General features: G+C 41.6%; 1 protein-coding gene across 2 annotated transcripts; it reads right to left on the bottom strand.

Annotated features, from left to right (window-relative positions):
* On the bottom strand, window positions 1–22,796 carry MTERF4 (mitochondrial transcription termination factor 4). 2 transcript variants are annotated; one of them, XM_063442411.1, is made up of 6 exons: window positions 22,731–22,796; window positions 22,259–22,365; window positions 16,205–16,364; window positions 13,593–14,355; window positions 12,179–12,547; window positions 10,815–11,775 (listed from the first exon to the last, which is right to left on the bottom strand). In XM_063442411.1, the coding sequence occupies exons 4-6, from the start codon at window positions 14,344–14,346 to the stop codon at window positions 11,768–11,770; spliced, it is 1,131 nt and encodes a 376-aa protein (XP_063298481.1). In that variant the 5' UTR covers window positions 14,347–14,355; window positions 16,205–16,364; window positions 22,259–22,365; window positions 22,731–22,796; the 3' UTR covers window positions 10,815–11,767. The 2 variants fall into 2 exon arrangements, with proteins under 2 accessions (XP_063298482.1, XP_063298481.1); XM_063442412.1 differs by lacking the exons at window positions 10,815–11,775; window positions 12,179–12,547; window positions 13,593–14,355; window positions 16,205–16,364 and adding exons at window positions 1–596; window positions 7,978–8,162; window positions 9,089–9,401 and having other exon boundaries at window positions 22,731–22,785.
* Between the last annotated feature and the right edge of the window lie 299 nt (window positions 22,797–23,095).

Below are 23,095 nucleotides of genomic sequence, written 5' to 3' on the forward strand. Positions count from 1 at the left end.
CTAAAGTAATATAATTTTACATAATTTATTTCTGTATCTTAACTGGAAAACAAATAATTTTTTTCACCAAAATATAATTTTTGCATCTGCACAATATTTCAGAAGGGAACATTTTAGCAGACCCCGGGTTCCTCCAAAGACAATATAAGATAGTCCTTATATGAACCTGTGATTTATACTATCTATGTTCATTTGTGTATTGTCTTGTCTGGAATATTTCTGTTGGTATCTTCATCATCACTATCAGATTCTTCTTGGACGCTATCTTCCCCCTCGTCATCTGTATCAAGGCCGGAGGTCTCTCCATTGTCTTCTTCTCTGGCCTCAGCTTCTTCTCGTGCTACTATCTTCTGGAATGTGTGGAACTCTTCAGGAGAGGAGCATGCAACACTGGATAAGAAATTATTTTCAGATAGGTTGACAATATCTTTGATCTTGGGATTTGAGGTTGGGCATTCCCCTTTCTTGTTTGGGGGCAGGAATCTACCAAGACGTTCCAGAAACTGATGCCGAACTTTGATCTCATCCAGTGAAGTTAGGAAAAGTCCAGAAGTTAAAATGTCTTTGTGTGTTCCACCCATTCGGAAATAGACATACTGTCAAAATCAAAAGATGATATTATACATTTCATTTAGAAGATACTGCAATATGCACACTTAAGTGACAGTGCTGTGGATAGAGATTACTAGACAAAAATGAATCTGCCTGGTTAAACAAAGTTATACATGGAATATTCTGTGACCACATATTTCCTATAGAAATAAAAAATTAACAAAAAAATGTCCAGTTGAGTCATGACTACAGGTCATTGCAGCATTATGATGCTCTGGATCTATGGGCACCAGTCCCATTTTCTTTTTTTGCCAAATTGGTCAGGAGCAGTTTGATCAAAACTGGAAATCTCTCTGGCACCCGCAGCTTGCCCCTCTATATGTGCATAGGTAATGCTTAAATGACATTTCTGAATATCAGTACAAATCTGTCCTTAGGTGCTAATGTAAGTAGGTTAACCCAGCATACAAAGCTCATTATTGCCATCCAAAATTGGACAGATTTACACCAATAATACGATTGTATAATTTTAGCAGAGCATGCGGGGGTTATGTTTTGCCAGGGATGGCCACATGTTTTTGTCAAACAGCTCCTAAACAGTTTTACCGATATCTGAAAGATGGTACTCAAAGGTTCCAAGCACCACAATCATTGCTGAAACCAATATAAACCAATTGATATGGGTTCGATCCTATTCCTAAACAGGATCTTTGCAGATAACTGGAAAAAAACTATTTCAAGCCAGCTCATAAACCTTTGCATATTTCATCAAAACAGTATCACACTGACAAAAATAGATTGTGGTTGTTAATTACCGTAGAAGCCGGTGAATGTGGAGTCCAGAGGTTGTTCTATAAATGGCCCATGACGGCACAGATGCAATGCTATTACAAAACATGACTTGTCCAATATCTACTTTAACTGTTCAACCCTACAATCATGGGTCTTCATCAGAACAAGTATGTAACAGGAACAAATAGATTTTGTCAGATGATCGTAAGGTCAAAGGGCTGACACCGATAAAAAATATGCAATCGATTGTGAAATATATCATTTTTTATATATATATATATATATATATAATTCTAATGTGAATTGTTAAACTTTTATTGGTTTAAGAAAATGACAAGTTTTGTGGTTTTACAGCTTTCACAAATACTGTTTTGGTGCCTAAGCAACAGTGATCGGTCCCAGGTTAAAATGATTTGACAATGCCATCAACAAGTTTACTTCTTACCAGCAAAGACATAGGAGTCTATATGTGGAGATAACATTAAAAACAAAAATAAAGCTCAAGGGAAGCAGCCGCATGTTCATGTAGCTCCGTGCTGCATAGGCCTACCTATTAAGCGATACGACCACCCCGATACAGCAAATACTTCCCCGACAAAATGTCACAAACGAAGAACAGGAGGCAGACAGATAAATCCGAAAAAAATAATTTTTTCGGCGTCCGCAACACCCAGAATAAGGCCGCGGCCTTGCAGGACGAAAAGCAGCAAGATGGCGCCGAAAGCGCGCGTAGCGAAGAGCCGGAGCCCCTCCAACCAGAGGCACCGGTCACCCAAGGTATGCTGCAGCGCATGTTTGACACCATGCACGACAGGCTACAACACACCATGCAGACTACCCTGAAGGAACTCACGAAGGACCTTCGGGTACTAGAGACACGCACATCCGAGCTGGAGGAAAAAATGGCGGAGCAGACGGAGACACAGGGTGACCTGAAGGCTACCATGGAGGAAATGCGAGACACCATGGAAGCACTCGAGAATAAAATGGCTGACCTGGAGGACCGCTCCCGGCGCAATAACCTCCGGATTCGGGGGATAGCAGAAACAGTCGGACCGGCTGACCTCCACACCCACCTTCAAAGTCTCTTAAAATTGCTGGCGCCCGACTTCCACCAAGATATGTTATTGCTGGACCGCTATCACCGAGTCCCAAAACCGAGGTTCCTGACAAACGAGGCGCCGAGAGATGTGTTGGTGCGAATGCACTACTTTCACGTGAAGGAGGAGATCATGAGGGCCAGCAGACGGCGTCCTGACCTCCCAGCACCCCACAGAGACACGGCGATCTATGCAGACATATCGGCCGCTACACTGCGGAAAAGAAAAACCTTCTCGACCATCACTGAACAGCTCAGACTGCACAAGCGACCATACCGCTGGGGCTTCCCGGTTAAGCTCCTAGTATCACACGAGGGCAAGCTCACGGTCATCTCCACACCGGAGGCAGGTCTGAAGGCCCTCCGAGAATGGGGTATACCACCCCCACACAACAAGACACACCAGGCAGAGCAGAGCAAACCCACCCCGCAGTGGCAACGGGTGTCCCGCAACAAGTAGAACAACGGACGAAGGCAAGTACACCACACGAACTTTGGGGCCCAGAAGGTGACAAGGAAGGAGGGTGAGATAATTCTAATTTCTCTCCAAGCATTGACGCAGGGTTGTCACAAGGCCCGAGAGATCCCAGGGACATGGGGATGGGCTACCCTACCCCCAAAACGGGACAATGTTGTGACTTGCAAGACACTATGGGGTTATATATAATTCAGCCCCACAGCAGGTAGGCCGCATAAGCGCCCTACACAGGTATGGAAGCAAGAAGCTTCCTCCCCTACGGCACCTTCCACAGGCGCCATGCCGACCACCAGGCTTTATGTTTAGTTAAGGTTTATGTATTGCTGTTTGTAATGTTTATATTAATTTGTTACCCCCCATGCAGCCATATCCAAAAATCTAGGCACACTAACCACCGAGTACCCCTTCGATACAGTTCAGCACAGAGGGACCGGCCACCCAGTTCGATGATGCTGGGTAGGGTGGCTTTCCCGCATATAGACAGTGAGACACGCCAACCGAGCAACGCCCAATACCACAAACCTCCATGAAAATATATTCCCATAACACCAAAGGGCTCAACACGCCCTCGAAACGTAGTCTACTCCGCAGAGACCTTGACAAAGTCCGGCCGGAAGTAGTGTGTCTCCAAGAAACCCACTTTAAAACCGGCAGACACTCACCCCTGTTTGGGACAGATTACCCCCACCAGTACCATGCTACCTACTCCACTAAATCGAAAGGCGCTTCGATCCTTATTAGCAAGAACGTCGCCTTCACTCTCAAACACCTAGAGGTTGACAGGGAGGGGAGATTTATCGTGGTGGTAGGCATATTTAACGACGTAACCTACACGATTGCTAACCTATACGCCCCTAACTCAGGACAGAGAAACTTCCTGCATAAAATTATTGAAAAGATCACCCCACTACAGGAAGGGACTACGGTAATATGTGGGGACTTCAACCTAGTTATGGATCCACTGATGGACTCCACGACCTCGCCCAATGCACCCAGAATGCGGATTCTCAAAAGACAGAGCAGAGCACTACGCAAACTAATACATAAACACCACTACTATGACGTATGGAGGGCTACACACATAGGGGAAAAGGGGTACACTTTTTTCTCTACAGCACATAACACATACTCTCGAATAGACGGGATATTGATGACAGGGCAACAACTGACTCAGGTTAGGAGTTGCAGCATAGAACAGATCACCTGGTCCGACCACGCTCCAGTGGTGGTGACCCTAACCGACCTCTATGAATCTACCCACAGGAGCCCCTGGAAGCTCAACGTCTCACTGCTCACAGACCCCCAGTTCTGCAGCACACTAGAACTAGAGCTCCAAAACTACTTCATGACTAACTCCGTAGATAGCATATCCCACAACACAGTCTGGCAAGCCCATAAGGCAGTGGCCAGAGGGTTGCTGATTCAGAGAGCAGCATACTTAAAACGGAGATCGGAAACCCAACTACGAAACTGGCAAAAGGAACTGCTGGACCTCACAACTCTAAACCAAACAGCCCCCTCCCAAGAGATCAAACACCGCCTCATGCGAATCACGCAAGACATACACAAACAAGCACTGGAAAAAACCAGCCAATACCTTCATAGGCTCAAAGCACTTCAGTACACTCAGGGAAACAAGGCGGGGAAATTGGTAGCCCAACACCTTAAGACACTACAAACTAAGCAAAAAATAGCATTCCTCCACAATGAAGCTGGCCATAAAGTTACGGCCCCTAAAGACATAAGCAATGTCTTTGCTAAGTACTATACTTCACTATACAACCTAGCGGGAGATGCCCGAACACACCAACCTGAGACATTAGCTATACAAAGATACCTACACGGGATACATCTACCTGCATTCACACCCAGTCAACAACAAACGCTCTCCTCAGACATAACAGACGAGGAGGTGGCGGAGGCGATCCAACAGCTACCGTCAGGCAAGGCCCCTGGCCCAGACGGTTTCGCCAATAGCTACTACAGGGCCTTCAAGTCCACTCTAACACCGCACCTCACGAAGGCGTTCAATGAAGCCACAAAAAAACAACAACTGCCCACAGAAACGCTGTTAGCACACATTATCACACTCCCCAAGCCAGGGAAACCCCCTACCTGCCCCCAGAACTTTCGGCCCATCTCCTTGTTGAATACAGATACCAAACTTTATGCCAAAATCTATGCCCGACGATTAGGACGATTGCTACCACAAGTGATTCACACAGATCAGGTGGGATTTATACAAGGTCGTCAAGGGGGGGACAACACCAGGAAAGTGCTAGACATTATCTACAGCGCCCAGCGCTCAGGAAAGGGAATCATAGCGTTAGCGTTGGATGCCGAGAAGGCCTTTGATCGGCTGGGGTGGGAGTTCCTGGAGGCGGTACTGGCGAAATTCGGGACCCCGGAGGGCTTCATCTCGGCGGTCAGGGCCCTATACAATAACCCCTCAGCCCAGGTACTTAATGCAGGGTTTGTGTCAGACACCTTCCGTATCTCTAATGGCTCTCGCCAGGGCTGCCCATTATCTCCACTACTATATGTCATGGCCCTAGAGCCATTGGCGGCGGCCATACGACAACACCCCTCGATCCATGGAGTGCAGGTGGGAGGCAGGGAGTATAAGGCGAACCTGTTCGCTGATGACATAATGTTGACCCTAACCCAACCTCACGTTTCACTTCCTAATTTAGTGGAAGCCATAAAGGAATATGGGAACCACTCATATTACAAGCTTAACATAGCCAAAACCCAAGCCATGGGAATTGGGATCCCCAAGGATAACCTGGCAAGACTCACCTTAGCATTTCCCTTCGACTGGAGGTCCGACCACATCACATTTCTGGGAATCAAAATCCCAACCCAACTAGCCAAACTGTTCGCGGTCAACTACACCACACTCCAAAGACAATTCACGTCCACAATGGAGGGATGGGAGGGTAAATATCTATCCTGGATAGGCAGAATAGCAGCCTTTAAAATGATGCTACTCCCTAAATTCCTATATCTCCTGCGAACCCTACCGATACCCCTGCCGACATCCTTCCTCAAGACCATGCAAAGCTTACTGGCAAGATTCATATGGGGAAAAAAGAGACCCAGGGTAGCAATGACACTCATTCAACAGCCAGTTAGAACTGGGGGCCTGGGGGTACCTGACCTACATGCATACTACAGAGCAGCACAACTAATGGCAGTTAAAGTCGCCACGGCGGACGGGGAAACTCCGCAGTGGGTTCATCTGGAAGCCCACTGGGCGGGGAAACAAAACCTACGCAACCTATTCTGGCTCCCCAAACGCCTGCGCATGCCGCACCGTGACCCTCTCCCAACCACAGCCCTAACACTGAAAATATGGGATGAGATCAAAGATAACGGGGGGACCCCTGGGGCTATCCCTGGGAATGCCCCGATATCTCTCCTAGCAGCCGGTATACCGACTTTTGACCCCGCACCCTGGAGGGGGGGAGGTTGCACCACAATTGACCACCTATACCAGGCAGGACAATTGATGCCCTTCCCGGACCTCCAAGCTAGATACCACTTACCAACTAGAGCCATTTTCCAATACCTACAACTGAAATCCTTCCTCACGGAGGCGCGCACGAAACCCGCAGCATCCCCCCAAGACCGTGCGATAGAACACATGTGTCTAACCCCCAAACCACCAACGAAAATACTTTCACGCATATACAACGCGTTTTACAAAAACGAACTGATAGATACTGTGACACACCAAGAGGCATGGCACAAGGAATTAGGGCACACTTTCACATCTGACCAATGGACCAGGGCCTACAATGTACACAAGGGCAACACACTGTGCACCACACACTTAGAAACCATCAGAAAGCTCCAATACAGATGGTACATGGTCCCGGAAAGGTTAGCACGAGTATTTCCAGGCGCACCTAATGTATGTTGGAGATGTGGTGAACACGGGGGGTCAATGTCCCACATATGGTGGTCATGCAGCGCCCTTCGACCATTCTGGGAAGGGGCCCAAGCATTGATTCAAAGGTTGTTAGGGAGGGCATTGACCCTGCAGGTGGAGCAGTGTGTCCTCTTTATGTTGCCCACGACCTTAGATAAAATAGAGGAGCGACTGTTGTTCCACCTGTTAATCTCAGCAGCAACGCTAATAGCCAGAGCCTGGAAGTCCCAGGTGATACCCACACTTGAGAATCTGAGCACACAGGTTTCCCTGAATTGGAAATACGAACTTATGGCCAACAAGCATCTCACTCCACGAAAGCACACTAGCCAAGCTGGAGAAAGGTGGGAGAAATTTAGAGTGCAAGAGGCGACAGCGACAAAGGGGGGTGGGGGCGTAAGGTTATAACCCGGGACGGAACATGGAAGGGGAAAAACTATACCAGAAAGGGACACGTAGCAATAAGAGCCAGATTACACTCTGGTGTCAGACACACCACAGCCCATAATAATAATGGAGGGGCGTGAGAGTTAGCACAGCCAACACTGGATATCGCCTGAGTCCCGTAACAGACAACATGGGAATTGTTTATAATGTCTCTGGTGAACTGTATGATTGGTTTTCAAGTTGTTAAGAGTGTGCAGCACCCTATTATGTAACCAATGTACCTGCATTTTCCCCCTTTTTCTTTCTGTACCCTGGCGAGCAGGCGCCGACAATTTGATATGGCAAGAAACAAAATAAAAATGCTTTCAAATTGAAAAAAAAAAAAAAAAAAAAATGAAAAAAGCACAATTGCTCTTTTAAGATAAATAATTTCCACTATCCACATTCTCAGTCACAATCTTCAGATGAATTACTCTTACATTATACCATGTAGCTTAATTCTTGGTTTCAAGACTTAGGTGCCTGGTCGAAGTGTTGGATTCTATACCAGGTTTATTCACGTAATTCAGAATACAAAACATGCAATATTGTAATTTAATGTTGATATATTGTGATAACTAATCTGTTATTACAGCTGTTGTGAACTACATTCTAATGGTACTCCACATATAGTAGAGCAGTTATGGCACCAAAGGTCAAACAATGCTTGCCTATATGTAACATTTATTAACACACCTGAAAAACCTCCTCAATGTAGTCTGGATCCTGTGTCAAGGTTTCCGGACTGACGTGTAAGATTTTCGACACCTGTTGAGTTGAGAACTGGCAGCGCTGTTTGAGGCACTGAGCTGCTGCTAGGATTCGTGTACTTGGCATGGTTAGAATAGATGGGCATCTGGACAAGGAGACCTGAAGAGTGCCTGCAGTTGGGAAAAAAAGCCAGAAAAAACTAAATGATAAAAAGAATATTTTGATATTTACTGAGCAGGATCCAAATACCATACGGCTCATAATTTCTGTTCAGCACAAAATTTATTTATTGTCCTAGTCATCCATCTTTGGGACTAAAACTCCAACAGTTATACTTTCTTTAGGATTATTCGAGATATATATATATATAGAATATAGGGAATTGCAAATTTAGGGCTACAGAAGCTAAATTGGAATATTTCTCTAACGTGGACATTTTCCACCTGGCCATGTTGGCCTCAAGCATGAATTTCCAGCTCCAGTTGTCTACTTACATAATAGTTCTGATTACATGCGTCAGTTCTTAAAAGAACAATACCATCCCATAACAACGTTAGCATATTTAAGTTGTTACGGGGGCAGGAATGTCATACCTTCAGGAGTAAACCATTTGGTAATGGTTTAACCCCAAAGCTGGGGCCCTGGCACCTGGTGCTCCATGTTATGTAGTACAAGCCCAAATGAGAGAAATGGTATAAAGACATTTAGCCAGATTCTGAATTCATGTTCCTTCAACAAAACAACAATACAAAATTAAAAAGTATTAATTATATAAAAATAGTTGGGTTTTTTTTTGGTTCCAAATTATGATATATTTCTGTATGTCTTCAGTTTATCTTTAATAGCAGAGGTCTAGGTCTTCACATACTACACCAAAATATCATTAAAGAACTGGCATTAGTGTCTTGATATTTATTTAATATAAAGATTATTGGCCCATATTCAGAATTGTGAAGAAACAAAATGGTTTGTTGTATTTATTTGTACGTTTGTTGACCAGTTTGTCAACAGTTGGTATTGATGTTTCAGGTATATGTTAAAAGCCTGCAAGCTTCTCTGTAGGTAAACCTACCACATCATTTAATTGTTGTCTTACCTTCTCCCAGTCCAAGTTTTCGAAGATTGTCAGCTCTGTCTTTGATTTGTTTGCTTGACACCTTGAAGATCTCAGGACTGGCCTCCAGCATCCTTAGAGTCTTGTCATTGTCCATTCCTAGTAGCAGAAGTTCTCTTACACATGACACTTTCTGCTGGAGATCTCCTTTCCTGGGAATTAAGGAGTGGATCTTTGTAGCTTGTTCCTCTGAAAACCCTAAATCCAAAAGCTGCTGTGTGGCACAGGGAATAGTAGACAGATGCTTCAGCCATACGTTAAAACGTGGTACACTTTGGCGGAAAAACACAGAAACCTAGAAAAATCAAAATGATGGGTAACATTAATGGTACACAGACACTGCACTTGGACAGGGGTCTAAAAATTATCTCTATAAAATGACATTAACAGTGTGAATTGACTGACTGATTTTGGCAAAGGGCAGTCCAGGGGCCAACCTGTTTTATTTTGCCGTTTGGAGCTTAGTAAGTAAACCTATTAAATCTAAAATTGGTATCAACAAACAGTTTGTAAATATGTCAAAGTGGAAAAACTGTTCAGCAAACTATGACAATTTAAAGAGTTATCGTGAAAAGATGTGTTGCCTATTGAAAAGTTGGATGTACTAGTGGTTATACCACATACAGGGGATTTATATATATATATATATATATATATATATATATATATATATATATATATATATATATATATATATATATATATATATATATATATACACACATCTCAGACATTGGTCCCCATTTCCATGAGTTTAGTGCACAGTGTGAGAAAGCTGTTCACTTATAATGTAGGTAAGGATCCACCTTGATGGCAACTATCGAGTACAGAATGGCCCATTTTATCCCAAGTGGGATGGGAGTCCTATGCAGTCTGTTATTTGAATGATCTGTAGACCGGGAAAGTCACAGCCTCAGCTTCCTGGTTATATCATCCAGGCCACACCGTGAACAGGTCTCTATAGCATATTCTCTTAAACAATCTGGACTTTAGAAAGCTCAAGGCCATTCCCTTGCACATTGGTGATAGGCTAAGAGAGTCAGTCGATGCTTTCAGACTGTAACTACCCACTGAGAGATATGCTTTAGAAAGGTATGGCCACTGTCACGAGGACTTTGTTTGAAAACGGTTTAAATCTAAAAAGTAAGATGGCACCCAGGACCTCCAGACACCATGACTTAATTGAGATGTTAAATATGGGTTTCTTTGCAGTATAAAATGGGGACATACTATCTATCAGGATGCCAAAAGGGTAGATTCCCAAATGTTGTAGAACTACAACTCCCATGATTCTTTGCATGCCTGTAGAATGACAAAGCATCTTGAAAGCTGTAGTTTTAAACCATCTGGAGATCTAAATTTTTGGCACCCCTGCTACATAATCTTCCCTTGATTCCTGGATAATTATTGAAGTCTTGAGTAATGGCTTAGAACTCCCACTACTTCATAAGCTAATGTCCTCCTTGAAGACTGTAAAGGCTTTCAGGCTCCCTGGTTCAACATTAGCTAGATACAGTATTAACTTAGCCTTTACACAGCCAGCTTGCCTTCCTATCTAAGGCAACCCTACAATGTTTTATTTCAAGAAAATTCTGATATTTCTATGTCTTTAACTCCCTAAAAATTGTATATAGATCTTAGTTCTGATGCTGACTGAAATACTGAGGAAAAAGAACAGACTGTAAACTGATATGTTAGTGATGTGAACCTTTGTGGTTAGTGGATCTCACATACACAACACATCCTATTAACTATCCCATGTCCACACAGGAAGACATACTCAAACTGTACAGATAATGCAGTCCCATGCACTCATACAACAACTTTAAAACAGAACACAGATTTAATATTACAATCATAACCGCCACAAGCTGAATGTTTAAGTACTTATGCACCCCTTTTCATTCCTGGCAAACAGCGGTTAAATTGGACAAGAGTGTACTGTTTTAGAGACCAATTGACCAGAGTTCAAGCGAAGACAGCAACACGAGATAACCATTCTATGGAACACTGATATTAACCTGTGTTCATCTGTAATCTGTAATTCATGACCAGTGATATAAAAGGATTGTCACAATAGGTTTGCCAAATCCTGGTCCTGAAAGGGTTAAGCACCACTTTGTCATACAATAATAGGAGTATCCACAAGAGTATAAAGTGATTAGCTTGAATTGAAACACTTCTCCCACAACGTCTCTATAAGGCTTTATTTGAAACATTTGGAAGACATTTGATGGAACAACAATAACAGATATTCAAAAAATGCATGAACTGTAAACTAAAAAGCCATTAAAGAAAAAGGACAATATTTATTATGTAAAATTATCATTTAATACAATTAAAAACATTTCAGAAAATGACTAATACCTCAGAACAAAAAAAATAAAAAAAATAAAGGGTGTTGTGGAACGGTTGGGAGAATAAAACATTTACGTCTAAAAACCGAGGTGATCAATTTGGTGCTCTCCAGAAATTGGATAGAATTCTCCACGTCCTTCTGCTGAATGTAAGTGAGGAGAGTAACAATCCATCGAAAGCTGGAAAGGCTACACACTGTTCACTCTTACTCTAAAACTACAGGCTAAGATCATGCAATCTACACGAATAGCACTGGACATCCCGGCAGAGATTCATGGACTGGTATTGCTAAGAGTACTGTGGTTAAACACCTGCAAGAACACAAATGAAGAAAAGAAAAAGACAATAAGAGAGGTATATAAAATATGATAAAATAAGTAATTCCATGGTTCATCAGCCCCCTAGTTATTAAAATGATAATATAACCGATGTAGGACACAAATTCCAGTTGGATTCACGTCTGCATTAAGCGAGCAATAGCAGAGGGGCCAGGCTGTAGGCACAGAGAAAGACTGATGTTTTGTGGTTTTAACACAACTGGGAAGTATTGCATACACTACTTGCACCATAACAACAATGAACTGTAGAGGTTATGATGCTTAGAATGTCCCTTTAATATTATACTCAATATATCACTACACATTTATAAAATGAGAAGTGTGACAAAATACTAGATTTGTTTTAAACAGTGAAAAACCAAAAATAACACAATACCTGAAAAGACATCTGTTATAAGTTGTTCCCTCTGCATTTTCCCTTCTGTTGTGTTACTATCTACTTGTTCATCGTGATTTTCACCCACAGGTCTCAGATCGGGAGCGATTTCCATGTGGTTATTTTTCATGATTGCAATATTGTGCAGTATGCAGCAAACAACTATAATTTTGCAGACTTTTTCTGGGCTGTATAGAAAGGCTCCGCCAGAGTGATCCAAACAGCGGAAACGGCTTTTTAAAACGCCAAATGTACGTTCCACCACGCAGAGAGTTGAGCGGTGTGCTATATTGTATTTTACTTCCGGCTTTATGGTTGGGCTGCGAACAGGAGTCAACAGCCAAGATTTTACACCGTAGCTCGGTTCGCCTGCAAAATATAAAATTATTCACATTTTCAAAATAAATAATTCCATAAGCAGGCTTAGTATAAACTGTATATATAGAGTTAAAATATAAATTTGGTGATTAGTTTGATGCATTTTATGTTTATATGGCCTGACCTCAGAATGGAATCATTCTTGTGAATATGAAGACTAATGACAACAAGCCAAACAAATCATCTGAAGACAACTTCTGAGCTGACATATTGTTTAATAAAACAACTAAAAAACGGATTGTAGTCTAATCTTTTTTTATTTAAGGACACATGACAGAAATTTCCTGTGATGATTCCCTTTTATTTCTGGAGCTGTGTCCTTAAGGGGTTCAAGGGTTTTACATTACATTCGGGTAGTCCCATGCATATGTAACATCTGCAATATTTTACCTTACGCTTACCTAGCTCAGAGAATTGACCATGACTTTTGCCCATTATAAAATCTTTGTTAAAACTAAAATTAAAACCAGGATGCCTTCATGTGAGTGATGGTTTGACACTTACCTAGGTAACCTGGACCAGTCTCGATTTGTGATATATCACTATGTGAAAGAGATATATCATATAAGCATGGGCAGAAATAATATAGCTAATACAAAATCACTAAAACAAAAGGTCTGTCGAAGGCACCGGGAGACTCGGGTACGTGTTAAACCATTAGGGAACTCTGCATCTTAATCACAACAGGTGTACGTAGTGGTTAAGGTGCCTAACCTGCCCCTTTAATGAGAATAAAATGTTAAGGTTTTTTATGATTGTGTTTAGGTTGGCTTGGGGAATGTTTAACAATTTATTGGCTGTAAGACCTCAGTCTTACTTCAGACTTTATCCTAAAATAGGGGTAGTAATTTCCTATCATAAAGGGTGAAAAACCTACAGCCGCTGGGGACATCCAACTATGCAGATGTTTTGGATTGGCATGTATTACAGTCTTCGTGTGTTAAACCATCATTACTAGAAGTCCTATGCAAACTATATTGAACATGTACATATAGAGAAGGCAAGAAACACATATGTATGAAAATACTATACCAACCTAATAACCAGCCTCCATTAAATTCACCATTTTCAAATCTTTCACGTATCCCGGATTGCCTCAAAATATATGAATTGCGGGTCGATCCAGGAAAACGGGCCACGACGTCTAAAATTTTCATATCGGATGCGCATACCACTTGCACATTGATGGAGTGGTAATGCATCTTGTTGCGGTAAATTTGTTCAATTTCAGCCGGAGGTGATAAGGCCACGTGCGTGCAACCGACTACACCAACTACATTTGGAAATCCGGCAATTCTAAAAAAGCCTTCTTTAATAGCCTGCAAAGACGCGTCATCATCCGGATAGTTAATAAATGTATCAGTGAGTTTGAGAATGGCAGATATGACTTCGGAAAGCGCACGACTGAAAGTGCTTTGTGTTATGCCTCCAACCTCCGCCACAGTGCTCTGTAACGAGCCACTAGCAAAATAATGCAGGGCACAAAGTAGTTTGACAATGCCTGGAACGGCGTTACTTCTTTTGGTCGTGGAGATTAAATCGTCCTTTATTAGTTCGTATAGGGACATGATGGCATCGGAACTAAGATGGTATCGAGTTTTAATTTCATGTTCATTAATTTCAGATAGATTTACTCTCACAGGGAATATTCGCCTCCTCCTTCTTCTTAAAGCCTCTCTCCTGTTATTCTCCCTATGGCGGTGGTGGTGGTCATATTGTACATCTTCATCACTGTCTTCCACCCGGGATCGAAGTCTCCGCAGAATCAAATATGGGATTTCCCAGAACATGGTGTTGAGCTAAAAAAAAAAAAGAAGCAAACATTTTTTAAAAATATCACCAATAAGGCATCATGATATTAAGGAGGAGTATAATCCAGTATTTTAAGTGTTCACTTTCAAACTATTCTCTGCTCCCTTAATTGGGTATTAACGTCACTCATGCATGGTAGGTGCAATATGTAGATTAGGTTACAGCTCGTTATGCAGAGAGGTTTTATTTTTATTTTAAAAGTCTTTTGTTCTATAAAGTCACCTTGCTACCCCTCCTTTTTAACCTACAGAGTCCTTTTTGTCCCAAACTAGTGCTGTATAGGTTGTCATGATGGTATTGGAGGGATCTGGGAGTTGCAACTCAGCTTACAAAAAAAAAAAAACGACAACACAACCACAACTCCAAAAACACCATGTTAATATAACAGAATCATCCTCAAAACATGGGAAACATTTTTTGTTTTTTTAAACACTGATCGCTTTGCATTTTAGTGGGGCTGTTGATTTCCTCCTGCTGGGTATGCAGGTTGCTCTGTGTTTTTCGCTGCTCCCATTCGCCAAACAGAGCCAAATGAAGCAGCAGGTGTGCGGTGCTACTACACGCCTGCCTTCCCTCCTTCTCAAAGGGCTGTGTTACAACTCACAAATGTTTGCTCGCAGCTCCAGCACCGTGAGAACCCTCTGATTGGAGTATTCTAAGGCACAAGTCTGTGCTGGGGAAAGGGGGGGGGCTTGCTAAGACTGCAGACAGCCTTTATCATATATTATATCCCTTTATCATATATTATAGATTATACATATCTACCATAGCCAGAACAATTCATTCTGAGGATTGCTTTATGTTTTGTTGTTTAAGTGGTGGTCTAAAAAATATAATTCGTGTTTAGCCTGTTAAACTTTTTACTATCATTAGATACAGTCTTTAAGTACACTATGTTGTTTGTATTCATTCCTTGTGCATATAAAGAACTCCTTATGGGATAATCTCAGTAGGGCAATAGAAAGTAATGTGAGCGGAATGACTGGCTTGTGTTAATAGCAGAAAATGATATATGTCTGTACTGCTATTGTAATGCATTATCTATAAAATGTGGAAATAAAACATGGGCCAACTCCAGGCTGCAATACAGTAAAAGATCTTTAAATCAAATAGTGGTCCAAGTGTATTCATTGATCTGACTATGAAAAATGGATACAGGTCCCAATACAGGTTTAATTATGGTAAATCTTCAGACTGGAGTTGCATTACTATGGCCCCTAACACATGATATTTAACCAAATAATACGTTTAAATTAACCTTTGCATGACCATATCTACCACTAGACTGACATCAGATTGAGCTGAAATTGTTATGTCGAGCTGGACTTTTGCAATGAGAAGTCTAATTTCAAATCAAAGCTCACACTGCTCCAGATGGACTGGCTAATGCTATTTCACGAGACATCCCCAGTAATTCAATAAAATAAGTAGATGGAAATTTTGAGCAATCCACTGGCATGATCTAAACAGCTTTCTGCTTGTGTAAGTAGCAACCGTATTTGTTGTTTGGTGATATTCTTTAACATATTGAAGACTAATGAGATTTTAGGCTCTTGTCAATTAAGACGCAAATATAGAATGTCCTGTTTATTTAGAACAGGTTTTGATATAGAATTCATCAATGGTCCTTAAGGGGTTAATATAGGGTAAAGAAGACCTGTAAAGCGGAGAATGAGGTCTCATATACTACTTATTGTGTCTGTTTCAATGCAGTTTAATCAGTGAAAACGTCCTGCTTTTCTACCTTACCAAATGTTCTAGTCTGTTTGTTAGGTTTTCAGTGTTTGAATGCAAGCTTGTCAAAGACATACTCTAAATTATTAACAAATGACTTACCAGTAATGCTAAGAGGAGTCTTCACAATACAACAAAGGACTGCATTGCACGGGGATCACATTGGTGACCTTTTTCTTTGCAAGACTTCTCCTGCTCCAGAAAGGAGGATTCACTGTTTGTTTAGCTTTAGAAAAGCATGATGGCGACGATGGCCGAATTTCTAGAGAAAGAGAAATAAGGCGAGGAATACCACCCTGATACATAGAAAACACATGCATGGGTATTTTGTTTTTTTGTACGCTGGACACATGGCAGCAACGATATGAGAACAGAAATATACTCACACACAAATGGATCAGTAAGGATAATGTGTACGTGATGCGGATTATAAATACAGGTAGGTATGCCACTGTGTACTTTTCGACCATGCGCTGTGCAGCACCTGGTTATGTAAAGTGGCACACTTCGGGCTTTTTTAAAGTGGTCCTAAGAGCACTCTGGGATCTATCACCAGGATACAGCCAGACAGTGCGCACGTATTATTTGACACGTTCGTTTTAAGACAATAGCATTCTTGGAATCAAATCCATATCCAGCTGGAATACCAATAATGTGTTAGAAGAACTGAGGCGCTCCACAAATACACACTTTGCATACTCAAATCAGAGCAAGAATACATTTTAAACTTCTAATATAAATGTGCTATAATGCAGTGCTATATGATATATCCAGATACATAGAGCGCAGAAAACCACAATATGGGCTTAGATTAAAAGTTTCACTTTTATTTATACCATTTATTAAATACGGTAAATACCATGTTCCATGCACTCTGTGTATCAAATCAAAATTAACCACAACATTCCTAGTTAATATTCTGGTTTTATGTTTGTTTATACTAAACATCAAGAATATTGTTAGTGTAAAATTTTGAATTATATATTGAGAAAACTACCCAAAAGTTGCAAGGAGTAAAAGGGAAGGAAATTTGCAGTGATTTCAAGGGCCTGATATATTTAAAGGAACACTCCAAACAACTAGAGAGGATTGTGCCCCATTTAACAAGAGTTCCATGAGAGTTCCATGATGCAATGTTTAACTGACTTCTGGTCAGAAGGAACAAATATGGCAAACACCTCATTGTCATATATAGCAGGCTTTGTTCTCCATAAACTGCATAAATAAGGATAGCTCCACCTCATACATGTCATCACTTGGGGCCAGGCATCTCTGCCAAGCAGTGGGTAAACCATTTAGCAGTGATGCAGTAGTAGGCACTTCAATCAGTTGAAGTGTTTATAATGCCGACAGTGTAAAAGTGTGGTGCTGTAACAGCTACTCCTGCAGTTCTTATGTTAAAGTGGCCTTGCAATGGAGACAAATATCTGGGTCATCATGGCGACCTGCCACTTGGGATTTGTCAAAGTTCTGAGTTAGAGGACCACTGCTTGCCTATCCTTGAATTAGTGTTATAATGCCAAACCTTTGCACTGGTGTTATCCAAGAATGGTTGGCTGAGTATCAAGGGGGAAAAAATCTGCAACAGGTGGGGTGTCAAAAATGTGGTCATAAATGTTCAAGACCAGGGATAGGCAACCTTATAGTAGCACTGTACAAAAATAAAGCTTTGAAGTCTCTTGGCATGAGGGTCCTATTTTTTTTTTTTTTTTTAAATCAATACATTTGTATGTTGCTGCAGTTGCTTTGTAGGGTTGCATTTGTGAGTAAGTGGGCAGTGTTATATAGTGTATGATATGTATGTGTGTGCGCGCTGTATATCAGTTTATGTATATGAATGTGTGCTGTGTATGGGGGCTGCTTGTGTGTTTGATAGATGTTGTTTGGTATGTGTGATGATATTTGTATGTGTGGGGTGTTACAAGTGGGATGCTGCTTGTGTGCGCGTATGTGGTGGTATTGTGTGTGTTTGCAAGTGGCAAGGATTTTTTTCTGCAGCTGTGTGTTTATGTCTGGCTGTATTAATGGCTTCCTTGTGATCCAGTGGGAACCAGGCTGGCCAGGGTACAGGTCAAGGGTGTGGGCTGTGTAGGCTGCAGCATGCTGCTCTCCTCCAGTTGGGATTTCCCTTCAAAGGCACTGGGAGGAAGTTAATCGGAGTTCACTTAATCTGAAAGTTGCAGTGAGTAAATAGAGGACTGTCCCTCGCTAGCTGTTGCAATCACCGCTAGTGCCGAACATTCACTTGGCACTAGCAGATATCTAAAGAAGGCCCACTGGGACAACTAGCTCCAGGGGAGATCCTTAGATTTACAGAGCCTGTTTGGGTCTGTCAGCCTTCAATGCTATGCATTGCACACTGCTTACCCCTGCTCTAGACAATTGGTCTTCAAAACAGTCCTCAAAGTAAGGACACCATCAGTCCAGGTTGTGTCAGTTTAAAGGGTTTCTCCAAGCCCCGTAACCACTTTATTGATTACTTAAGTAATCATGGTGCATGGAGACTGAATGTGCAGAATTCCAGTTTAAAATACTGTACAAACAGAGATATAGCCCAGTGCTACTGGAGATGTAAATCTAACTTTGGCATGGTAATTAGCTGTGAGTTCAGATCTGGTCAATGTTAAATCTGTATGTATTGGGAGTCTGTCATATGCACACATAGCATGCTGGTGACAGACTATCAATGGCGGCATGCCGCCCCAATCAAGTCTCCCCCTCAGCCTGTCCCAATGCAGGACGATGTTCAACAAGAAGAAATTGTCCTCAGCGTGGGATCACGCATATGTTTTTCTATTATTTTCTATTTGATTGGTGTGGGGGGTTTATTCAAACAATTATGTTGCTTTTGTTTGTTTTTTAGCTGGAGGAACAGATTTCAGAAATGCCTAAATCTGGGACTTTTGCCTTGAAGCCTGGGTTGGGAATTAATGCTATACACAATATTTCTAATTGATAGACAGCACTATCAACAATACAAGAGGTGAGAAGTTGTTTTGAAACACAAAGAATCCACACCATGATACAAGTCAAACATTTTGTAAACCATATACTTATATTTATTTTTACATATTTTAGGGTGTATACATAATATCTGAATACAAATTATAAAAAAAGTGGCTGATAAGGTCAAATATCCACTGGTAACCCATACTTCACTAAAACAGGCAGTAGGAACCAATCAAACCATAACTATATTCACTTCCCAAAACTATTAGCAGGTTCCCTCACTGAAAAACTGAGGTTGTGTGTGTATACGCACCAGCTAAACGTCTCTGTTAAATAGTTGATGGAGAGAGAGCCTACAGAAATGAAGGACTGACAGGATAGCAACACCTCTATGTTAAAGGGACTCTATAGTCACCAAAATAGCTTTAGCTTAATGAAGCAGTTTTGGTTTATAGATCATAAACTACCGTCTCAATGCTCAATACACAGCCATTTAGGAGTTAAAGTTAAACCATAGTGCCAAGAAAAACTAATTTGATGGCACAAAACCCCTTCTGTCACTTACCTGGCTCCAGCGTTGATGTGCCTCGGCGCTGGCTCGGGTCCGCCTTCTCTCCTCCCCCGAGGTCAGCCGTACGGCAATGGCTGTGCTAGCATTATGATTTCCCCTTAGGAAAACATTACTCCATGTTGTCCTATGGGGTTTTGGGTGATGCTGGATGTCCCCATGCTTTGTCGCCTAACAGCCCGGAAGTCACTGTAGCGGCTTTCTGGTAGACAGCCACTAGAGGTGAAGTTAACCCTAGGAGGTAATCATTGCAGTTTCTTAAAAACTGCAATAATTACCTGCTCAGGGTTAAGGTACCTGGGACAGTGCAATGAGCTGAAGTGGTCTGGGTGCCTATAATGTCCCTTTAAATCACTGTCAAGTAAAACGTTTATGAAAAAAGGGTTCATTTTTGCATGAGACAGAAGTTTGATAATAGGCTAAAAATCTTGAAGCAGCAGATTAAAAAGGCACAAATAAAATGTTAAAGGGACACTATAGTCACCTGAACAACTTTAGCTTAATGAAGCAGTTTTGGTGTATAGAACATGCCCCTGCAGCCTCACTGCTCAATCCTCTGCCATTTAGGAGTTAAATCCCTTTGTTTATGAACCCTAGTCACACCTCCCTGCAGGTGACTTGCACAGCCTTCCATAAACACTTCCTATAAAGAGAGCCCTATTTAGGCTCTCTTTATTGCAAGTTCTTATCCCCTGCTATGTTAATAGCGTGCTAGACCCTGCAAGAGTCTCCTGTATGTCATTAAAGTTCAATTTAGAGATTGAGATACAATTATTTAAGGTAAATTACATCTGTTTGAAAGTGAAACCAGTTTTTTTTTTTCATGCAGGCTCTGTCAATCATAGCCAGGGGAGGTGTGGCTAGGGCTGCAACAGAAACAAAGTGATTTAACTCCTAAATGGCAGTGAATTGAGCAGTGAAATTGCAGGGGAATGATCTATACACTAGAACTGATTTATTTAGCTAAAGTAATTTAGGTGACTATAGTGTTCCTTTAATATAAATAATTTATATACACTAAGCAGAAAACATGAATACTGCTGCGCTCTATACTATTAAAAAAAACAAAAAACATTTAACCCCTTAAGGACCAAACTTCTGGAATAAAAGGGAATCATGACATGTCACATGTCATGTGTCCTTAAGGAGTTACAAAGGACACTCGGGTCCCCATAAACTGAAGTACTTTATAGTAAAATGGATCTCAGTATAATGTAGACCAGGGGTAGGCAACCTACGGCACTAGTGCCATGCACGGCACTCGAGGTGTCATTGCACGGCACTCAAGACTGCTAGAGCCAAACACACTCTGGCCTATCAGGAGTCCCAGTAAAACTTCAGATATCTGCTAATACGAAGAGGTGGTGAAGGACAATCCTCAATTTATGTATTGTAGCACATAGAGGAAGTGATCTCAGATCACTTCCTCCCAGCACTTGTGAATGGGAATCCACACTGTAGTAGAGCAGCCCTCGACAGCTATCGCAGCTCCTGTTCTTGACCTGTACCTGGCCAGCCTGGTCCCCACTGGAACAGAAATACACAGAAATGCAGAATAACCCTCCCCTCATACAAATAATATGAACAGCCCACACACACACACACACACACACAACACACAATCCCCACAAATGCAACACCACTGACTATACACATACATGCACACAACCCCACATGCAGCCTCACACATGCAATACCCCAAACAGCCCCCACACACACTACCAAACACACAATGTGACATATCCATCCACAAACAATTTCACAAGCAGCCCTCATACACGGCCCACATTCATATGTATCATACACAATACCATAAACTACTCCTGAACATATACAATATAATAGCTCATATATGCACAAATACAACGATACAAAGCAATTACAGTAAAAATAACATAAGCAGAATACGGGAGCATACACACCTCAATTTAAAAAAATAGGATCTGCACACTACAGGACATCACAATCCTATATCGGCACAGTGCTGCTAAAAGGATGCCTACCCCTGATGTAGACAATAGGCGTACCTGCCATGTCCATGTATATGTAATGTCAGAGTAGGATGGCTGTATTGTTTACTAGAAATCTAGCTAATGATGTTACCAAGGTAACTGTTATTTAATTGCATTCTTTACTGTCAAAGGCACTAACGACACCCGGATACACCTCCTATAAAAGCAGCATAGACCAGGAATCTAGGATCTTTGTACATACATACATATATACACACACACACACACACATATTATATATATATATATATATATATATATATATATATATATATATACACATACATACACACACACACACACACACACACACATACATACACACATACATACATACATACATACATACATCAAAAAGATCCTCATGCTACATGCCTATGTTAATTCGTGTTTTATATGTATGTGACAGCTGGTTACTTGCTCACTGCTAGCATGTAGAATGAATAATGTACACAGATATCCCAATTTATCGCCAGATGTATTAACCCCTATGAGAAAGGGCCCAGAGCTTGAGATGGTGACATCTCACATAACAGCGATTTAACAACAATACAAACAACTGGACAAAAGAGAAATCTTACAAACGTTATGATGAGACCACGACTGGACTGTAAACGAATAACTCACCATGGTAACCATCAATCAGTCCAAGGAGAGATTATAAATCCGTTACTGTATCCTGCACAGCTTGACCCACATGTTCTGTGCAGCGCTCTAACTGGCCCGCCTGCTTCCTGGGAAACAAACGAACGCACACATTAGTTCCCTCTGTGCTGACTGACAGCTTGCTTATTCAATAAAAGGTGAAATATGAGTTCAGAGTGCCTGTCAGATTGAATGCAATCAGTGTTCTTCACTAAACTGCAATTTGTTAGGGATTCAGAGAGTGAATTTCTTATTGTCAGCCCCAAGCATAATTATTCACTGACGTGTCAGACATTGAAAATAAATGTCAAAGTTTATGCCTAATAGCCAAACTGAAACAATATAGTTGAATTCCAGTTTGGCTACTGTAACCACTTTATTGAATATCACCAGAACAGCTAAGCCAGTTAAGATTTTAGTTGAGCTCTTCTCCCCTGCCTTCTCTCATACTCACCACCCTCATAGGCTCTGACTGCCTCTAGGTGACCTTCACAGTCAGTGGGGGATATGCTGGAAAAATCACACAAAAAAATGTACCTAAAGGGCTAGTAACTTTACCAAAACATTATTTCCTGGAGGTCACTACACGCAAGCTGGTCTCAATCTCTGGGTAAACACTGAAACTGACAGCTCTTTTACCATAATGTCCCTACATGGGATTGCTTTCCCTGAGTAATGCTTGGAGGTGAAGCTAGTTTTGTGGTGGAATCTCGGTAAAAATAAATTTAGTAGGCCGAGATTACCACGTGGCATGTGTACGTGCATATGCTGACGTATCGATCAGTTGGTTGCACGAGGCAAGATACGATCAGTAGTGTA

This window comes from Pelobates fuscus, chromosome 2, assembly GCF_036172605.1.
Source record: "Pelobates fuscus isolate aPelFus1 chromosome 2, aPelFus1.pri, whole genome shotgun sequence".
Classification (NCBI taxonomy): Eukaryota; Metazoa; Chordata; class Amphibia; order Anura; family Pelobatidae; genus Pelobates; species Pelobates fuscus.

Bases quoted from the DNA above. Each gene is read 5' to 3' on its own strand.
- MTERF4 (XM_063442411.1), bottom strand. From the start codon at position 14,346: ATGTTCTGGGAAATCCCATATTTGATTCTGCGGAGACTTCGATCCCGG. The intron at 12,548-13,592 runs GTTGGTATAGTA...TATATTTTGCAG, and splicing joins TAATGGAGGCTGGTTATTAG to GCGAACCGAGCTACGGTGTA.